This window comes from Cynara cardunculus (genome assembly GCF_001531365.2).
Source record: "Cynara cardunculus var. scolymus isolate 2C chromosome LG 12, CcrdV1, whole genome shotgun sequence".
NCBI classification, from domain to species: Eukaryota; Viridiplantae; Streptophyta; class Magnoliopsida; order Asterales; family Asteraceae; genus Cynara; species Cynara cardunculus.
In genome coordinates, this window is record NC_037539.1 from 7182783 (window position 1) to 7191132 (window position 8350).

General features: G+C 34.4%; 2 protein-coding genes across 3 annotated transcripts; both read right to left on the reverse strand.

The window, feature by feature from the left end:
- Positions 1-218: 218 nt before the first annotated feature.
- LOC112522947 (ferredoxin-thioredoxin reductase, variable chain-like) lies at positions 219-1072 on the reverse strand. The gene has a single exon (XM_025132307.1). The coding sequence runs from the start codon at positions 916-918 to the stop codon at positions 424-426; it is 495 nt and encodes a 164-aa protein (XP_024988075.1). The 5' UTR covers positions 919-1072; the 3' UTR covers positions 219-423.
- Positions 1073-3257: 2185 nt separating this feature from the next.
- Positions 3258-7352, reverse strand: LOC112522994 (probable plastid-lipid-associated protein 10, chloroplastic). Of its 2 annotated transcripts, none has more exons than XM_025132385.1 (8): positions 7173-7340; positions 6982-7092; positions 6748-6885; positions 5919-6014; positions 4914-4994; positions 4752-4838; positions 3711-3772; positions 3258-3600 (listed from the first exon to the last, which is right to left on the reverse strand). In XM_025132385.1, exons 1-8 carry the CDS (start codon positions 7320-7322, stop codon positions 3486-3488), a joined length of 840 nt encoding a protein of 279 aa, XP_024988153.1. In that variant the 5' UTR covers positions 7323-7340; the 3' UTR covers positions 3258-3485. The 2 variants fall into 2 exon arrangements, with proteins under 2 accessions (XP_024988153.1, XP_024988152.1); XM_025132384.1 differs by having other exon boundaries at positions 3267-3600; positions 6982-7095; positions 7173-7352.
- Positions 7353-8350: the final 998 nt, after the last annotated feature.

Here is an 8350-nt window from a genome sequence, read left to right on the forward strand (position 1 = left end):
TGGATAAACACAAGGGGTTACCACCAGACGATTTACCTCAGGACTGTGAGCAAAGCCTACAGTTGCAGCTTGCCATCGGATTAGTCTCAGCAAAGCTAGGATCACCCATTTTCAAAAAAAAAGAGGAAAGAAAAAACCTCCATGCCCCATGCGGATTGGGGAAGGCAACTATAAGGTACCAAAAGCTGTTGCCCTATAATCATCTTATATTGGTGAACTAATCAAGAATGGTGCCTTTGTTATATCATTGGCAAACAAGAATTGAGAAATCTTGCAAATATATACATCCATAATACCAAAAGTAGAAGATTGTACAACTGAAAGATAAGGAGTGACACTCATGAGATATGATATAATATGATATGGTATTAATAATATGAAATCAGATGTTGAATAGGTTTTCAATCAATCAAAAATCATGAATCAGTCAATATACTCAAACTCCTCTTCCTTAAGATGCACGAAGAACTTCACAGGTTTATCGCCACGCCCTTCAAGTTTCTCAAAGAACTCAATCTTGTAAGGGGAAGTAGCCGAAATGTGTTTCCCTTTCCAAACGGCGACGTACTCTTTGACTTTCCCTTCCTTCCCGTTCAACTCTACTTCGGGCACCTTAGGTACATGATAAACCTTCAACGGCACCTTAACCCTAACCCTAGCTCCGATCTTAGCCGGAATTTCTTCTTCTTCTGAAGTGGAGGCCAGCGTGGGACCGTCCACGATCGCCGTGGAATCCGATGCCGCTGCTGCTTTGATACACGGAAGCAGATTCGATCTCTTCTTGTTGTTGACGCTTCTAAGTGTCAGAGAACGATCAGAAGCACAAGCACATAACAAGGGAGACATCACACGATTCTTCACCGTCGAAGGGGGTAAATTGATGGCCGTGGCGGCGGAGAATATCGCCGTAGATGTCATTATTAACTTCCCGATTGGGTAGTGAGGAGGCAACGAGTATAGGTTTTAGACCCGATGCCGAGGATTTTGTTATCCGTTAAAGTATATGGCCATGAAATGAAGAAGAAATTTCCAGTTATTATTGACACGTCATCTCTTATTATCGCTTCATTTTCCTTTTCAAAGATGCACACGCTTTCCTCACTACTATATATATATTCTCGGTTATTTATCTTTCTCACCGATACTCATAAATTTATTTCTATACTCATAAATTTATTTATGTATAATATTCTAAGGTATTTGACAAAAAATTTTAAAATATATTTTTTATGTATAAAATATTGTTTATTGATGCATATTACTTAAAATTCAATATTATAAATAAATTATATGTAAATATAATTTATTAAAGTTTCATTTTTGAATTCATATAACTAACCGCATGTAAACAGGTCCGTTCCTGACAATTTTTAGGCCCTGGGCGAGATGTAAAAAAGGGCCCTTGATAAGAATGATATTTTTTCAAGTTTTTATAATCAGAAATAACATTGAATTCATATAAAACCGTTTTCCCGAGTATTTCTGGACGCAAAATCAACCAATACTCATTTCAAAATTAATATTATCCACTATAACATTTTTTTGTAGTATCGTTGATTTGTTTCGTCATAAAAAACATCTTATGATATACTTTTGGTACATCGAATGACATTAGTTGGGGTCACAAAGTTGATTCTTCTGATTTCCAAGTGACACAATGTAAATCAATGTAAATATGTTGGTTTTCTATGTCATCTCATTTTAATGTTTTTAATACCATTTTAAACTTTTATATTATGTTTTCGAATTTGGGAAGATTAATACCATTTAAAACTTTTATCATGTTTTTGAATCTGAGAAGATTAATACCATTTTAAACTTTTATATTATGTTTTCGAATTTAAGAAGATTAATATTGTTTTAAACTTTTAGATATATGTTTTCGAATTTGAGAAGATTAACATTATTTTAAACTTTTATATAATGTTTTCGAATTTCGGAATGAAAGAAAAGAATGAGAAAGGAAAAGAAAAATAAAAGAAAAGAAAAAAAATAAAGTTTTTTGTTTATGTTTTTAATAGAGAAGAGAGAGAAACGAAAAATAATGAAATAAAAATAAATTTTGATATAATTTTTTTTCTTTCCCTAAAAAAATCTCGATAACAAAATATTTTTCTTCCCTCATTATTTTCCTCTATTTTTCTACGTAAAAGAAGACTCAAGAACATACGATTAAGGTTAAAACAATTTTTTCTGGAATCATCGATTATATAAATTAAAAAACTCATGTTGGTGATAGTTTGAGATCTTATTCTTCTTTTAGAGATAAAATAGTACATAAGATTTATACACTAAATATTAGATAATAAAGAACAACTATGAAAAAACAATTCTAGTTTTATTATTCTAAATATAGATATAAGTTGTACTGTCTTATATTGTTGGTATTTTTTTCAAAAGATGGGATTGTTAGCTAATAACAAGAAAATCTATCATATACCAATATAAAAATAGAATTCACGCGAGAATGGAACAATCAAAAGAGTCGATGAAAGATAAATTATGTAGAATATATCAAGGTTTTCGAAGTAAGTAGTTTTAGATGTCAGTTTTAGATTAAAAAAAACTTAGAAAAACATGAAATAATATTATATAATAAACGACAGATTAACCTCTTTAGGTATTTTTTTCTCCAATATATTTAATTCATACATGTTTGAGTCTTTAATAGTTAATTTAGTTCCAAAATATTTTCTTGTTATATTAGATACTAAATTTTTTATGTGTCATGTATTTACTAATGTTTTTGAACTATTATGATATATATATATATTAAAAAAAATTGGGCCCCTTTTATGGGCCTTGGGCGTACGTTCGGCCCGCCCTCCCCCAAGAACGACCCTGCATGTAAATATTATCAAATACAGGATAAACATATTATTTTATATATAAAAAATCTAAAAATATAATTAGAATAATCATTGAGTTCTAACGGAATCATTATCTTTATAAAAATTATATTGTTAAGCCAAAAATAAATTACTTCGCTATTAGACTTAAATTAAATTATAATAAAAAATTGAATTAATGAAATTGTAAAATACGAGAACTTTTAAATAGTTAATTTAATATTAATATCGATATATATTTTCAAAATTTTATGATATCTTCAAATTTGTTTTTATTCAAAAGTAAAAACATTATTTTTATCAAAACCACATAAACCGTATTATACATCAACAGAGACAAAAGATAAAACGAAACGTTAAAATGAAGATGTGTCTCGCTACATTGTACAAATACCCTTCTAGTTTAATCAAAACAGAAATTACCATCATCTATAAACTGAAATACGTAATTTATTAATAAAAAAAATATTCGTTTAGTTAATTTATTTTCTCGATAAACAAAAAAAATGGATACATACTTTTCTTTAGAAATCCATAACTGTATCCAACGTTTAACTTTTTTTAAGTGCATGTATAGCAACTCCTGACCCCCTTGATGCACCGTACTAGCTCGATTTTTGGAGTCGGATTGCTAACTTACACGATGTTTTGAGCTCGAGTAAACACGAATACACCACCACCCCCTACAGCTCGACCCACAAGCATATTCCGGTCGAGATACGAGAGGTAGTAAAGTCCTCCCACGGAACGCCTGAAACATCATTCTTAGCTACGTATGTAAATCATGCAAGTTTAATGAAATACACATCTTTAAAACGTTTAAAAAAGGTTTACGGTTTGTAATAATCTAGAGGAGCGTACCTTCCTGGGCTCGTATTATTCACTGGAACTTGCGCTTTAAATGTACGAATTGCTTGCAAGACCTAAAAACGATACAGTACATCAAACAATCCGATAAACTAACAAGTTAAGACGAATTTGTGACAATATGTGAAACCCCTTTGAATCTATCTCTAAGGGTGCGTTTGGTATCCATGCACGCAGGACATGACAGGACAGTTGATCAACGTTTCGTAAGATAGAATTGGACTGGACAAAACATACAAAATAACCAATTTACACCTAATGAGTTATTTATATCTTTTATATATTTTGATTAGTTTATGTAAATTATTAATTTATAATAAAATAAATATTTTTATAACAAAATATATTATTAGAAAGTTATAGTTAAGAAGATTAAAGTGACACCAAAATAAAAAGTTCATGTAGTTTCCAATTTCTTTTTTAAACATTTTCTATATTATTTTATTATTATTAAATATTTAATAAATTACATAAATCAACCAAAATATAGAAACGGTATAAAGTGAATATTTTGAGAAGCATAAAATACAATAAATAAAATGTAAAGAGGAAGACATTTTTGATATTTTAGAAGAGAATTAGGTTTTGTTTCGAGGTTATATTGGTACTTTGTTCCATGGGCTGTTGGTGGAACACGCCTGTTCTACATAATCCCTGTTCTGTCTTGTGTACCAAACGCATCCTAAAAGTTCTCTTATAGAAAGAGCGGAGGTTCCTAAATATATACATGTTTAATGGTATGCATCTAGCCGATGTAGAACTAAACACCCCCTCTCCCTCAAACGGAGGCTAGACGGTTTCCCCCAAAAGTGAGGCGAAAGAGTGTGTGGTAGACCTCGACTTTGATACCATATGAAGATATGTGGAACCCCTTTGAGCCCATCTATAAGGGCGCCTATAGAGAGGGTGGAGGTTCCTACACACACCCGCACCCCCACACACACACACACATATATATACATATACAGGTTTGATGGTCCATTTGAAATAAGGCGAAGAATATGTGTTCGATGGGCTTGTTTGTGAGAAGTTTACCTGTAGTGTTAAAAAAGACCGTGGCAGCAATGCCGGGGCTATGAGAGCTTGCAATTCTTCACTGATGTTTATATTTTGAAGAGCTATCTGCCATTCAACGAAAAATGGTACCAATTGATACGGAATGCTATTTCTACGGTATGTGGAGAAAAATTAACCGACCTTTTCAAACTGAAGGAAGATGTTACGCCGGGACACGATAGAAAATTTTGCAGAAACAAGAAGGGTGGCACCTTCATTCTCCTGTAAAAAGCAAGTGTCGATGGTATATTTAGGGCGACGTATATTTACTACCTGCTTACCGCCTCTTGCCAGAGATGTTTTTTTTGGAAGGGTGTCCCAAACTAATTCCGGGAAATTGCGACTGTAAGACATCATCAGCCCTGATAAACTCAGTGGCCACAATTGTTGTAGACGCCTAGGATTGAACCCAAGGCAGATGGGATATTCCACCAGATCCTCCCTGGGCCTCAATAACTACGTCACAACCCTTGCTGTTTACCAAACCCCTCTTACCGTCCATGATGCTGACTGAGATGCTGAGCTGGTAAGCTAATGGAGGGACTCTTACTCGGTCAGTGATTAGTGCTAACCTAGACAACATTCTTACCTGGTTAGCACGTACCCTATTTGGGTGAGAAAATGGCCCCTAAGTCTTTGGTTCTCATCTATGATACTAACTTACACATCTTTTGTACAACTCTTCATATGCATTTGCCATCATCTTTTCTTACAACTTCCTTAGCTTCTTTTTCGCCTAATTTATACTTCTCTACATTTTTTTTTCTAAATGCTTACCCAGTAAGTGATTTCGGGGTAATTTACCTTAGCACATGAACATGGCAAGGGCCGAGATTCTTACCAGGTAAGAACGACGACAAGGATGGAGTCTTACCCGTTAAGTGCTTACCGGGTAAATTGTTGTATATGATACCATTTTGATGTACTACAATCTTACCCGGTAAGGTAAGGTAAGTTACCAGGTAAGCGTTTTGGTAAACGGCCCGTCGGCCCCTAAATTCTTTTAATCATCCAGGAGTCTGCATTATTCACTTTCTCATCAATACCCTTTACCTCCATATTTTGGCTAAAACTACAAGCAAATTCTTATACGAAAAGATTTAATTATGCGGGTATCATATAAAATCAAAAACCAAAAAAGTGTACCTCTAACAAGCTGGGAATACTCCAACGAACAACATTGCGGACGTAGCCTCCATCATCTTCACCCTTACATTCAAACTTTTGAAATATTTGGCCAACCTATTCATTATAACACAAGTGAGGCAAGTCAGCTGCTAGCTCTATGCAACGGAAACAACAACATTTCATTTTCCGAACACTATGGGAATCACAACATGACGAAAGTCGAAATGACTCATGTTAAAGGCACTGTCACCATAAACTATATGTATCAAGCCAAACGGAAACAACTGCTCTACTCTTTGGAGTAGAGGTCAAGTCTGTGTGCATCCCAACTCCGGATGGAACATACTAGTCTTGTTTGGGATGGTTTATATGCATTGTCAATGGTTGCAAATTTCATGGAGCCATAGCCCATAGGGTGTTTCAAATAGTATAACTTTGGGACAATATGTGCCCGTCTAGCCCCTTCTTGACACTCTGGAACCTTCTTTGCCCGTCTAAGCCTCCGTTGGCAAGGGGAGGGGAACAAGAGTTGCCTTATAATATAAGGCGTTTTAAAACCCTGAGTCCAGACGTGGATAAAGTGGACTATATCTGATTCGGATGGACGAGAATGTTACACAACATCGGTTAGTGTTCGACCATTTCTACTAAATATACAGTACTCGAATGGGGTTCTACATATTATCACACATATGAACCAATGATAACAATGTAACATAGAGAAAATCTAGCATATGATACCAATCTGATTGGCATTACAATTAATCAACAAGCAACATAGGGGACCTGCAATTTTCTAAAATTACACAAGAACAAAGAGGAAAGGATGATTGAAGCAAACCAAAACCTGAAAAAAAGGAAGTCTGGAGGAAGAATCAAGAAGAACAAGAACATCAGAGGCAGATGTATACTGCAATCGCCATGTTCCATCCAACGTCCCCAAATCAATTGCTTCATTACCCACTTCAAAACTCTCCAAATCCACCTACAAAACCCCATTCCTTCCACAATTATACTACGTAAGTACGAAATTAATATGAATCCGCCATTGATGAATGAAGAGTAAATCCAAGAGACCTACCAAGGACTCCTCAATTTCAGAGCGTTGATTAGGGGTAGTGACGAGTCCACGTTGAGTGTCTTGAACAGCTTTCAATAAGTCGTATTTCTTGTTTTCCAATTCTGCTTCGTTCTTCTGCATCAACAGAATGAAAGTTTGAAACAAAGACAAGGGAGGAATCATAAATAGAAGAAGGAAGTAGAATTGGGTACCTGTTGGGATGATGTAAACGTACTCGCTGAGCATCGAAATCGGGGTTTTGAAGATGAGAGAGGAAGAAAGAAGGGTGATGATGAAGGCGGTAGATGTGAAGTTGGCGGTGGTCGGAAAAGAGTTGTTGTGGTGGCCGACGGCAAAGCCATTTCTCCGGTAACCCCAGTTGGGAGTTGGATATTTCTCCAAAAAAGTTTATAAGAAAATCCAGCAAACTACGATCTTAGTCCTTGTAGCTTGTTAAAAATTGCTACTTTAGTCCTCGTGTTTTCAAAATTATGTTTTTTATCTGTATGATTTGTAATTTATTGTTGTTTTCATCCTTGAGTCTAACTTCGTTAGTAATTTACCGTTAAACATGAGGAACAGGAAAAAGTGAATTATATATCATAGGAAAACCGTAGGAACAAAAACCTTAATTTTAAAAAACAAATAAACGAAAATAACAATTTTTAACAAACCACATGACTGAAAGTATATGTAACATTTGTCCGTTTTAGGACTCACGATTTTAAAACACATTTGATAGAGGAGTATTCAGTTCCTTATAAGTCAACCTTCGTTCCCCTACATAACCGATATGAGACCTTACAATCTCAACATTCTCGTTGGCGCAACAGTCCGGTAACTTAGCTTTGACACCATTTGTAGTATTTCAGGAAAAAACGTACTAGATATTAGTTTTGTCCCACACTGATTTTCCCCTTTCCAATCTAAAGACGATTTTCTAATCATATTTAATATATTAATTTTTACCAAATCAAAAAATAACAAAGAAAATACCGTTCGAAGATATTACTATTTTGATGATACACTTGTCCATTTTGTCATATTTAAAATACAAGGAGAAATAAAAATTCTCTTGTGACCATGGAGGTTCAAATTTGGTGACTCCAGCCTACCCACGAAGCGGATAAACGTTCTGGGATTAGTTGCCTCGCTTAGCAATAGCATGTTGGATATCTAGATTAATAAAAAAAATCTATAAGTTTATTGATTTAAAAAGATTATATTTTCTAAACCAATGCATCATATATTTCCATTTTCATTTTAACTGTAAATCCAATCATGCGTTTCATTTTAGGCACGTACTCTGCTTTCGGTCAAGCTAGGTTGAAGACTTTCTCTTTCTAACCAAACAAGTCCCCAAACGCATGCGTCGTTGGCCTTTTTGAAT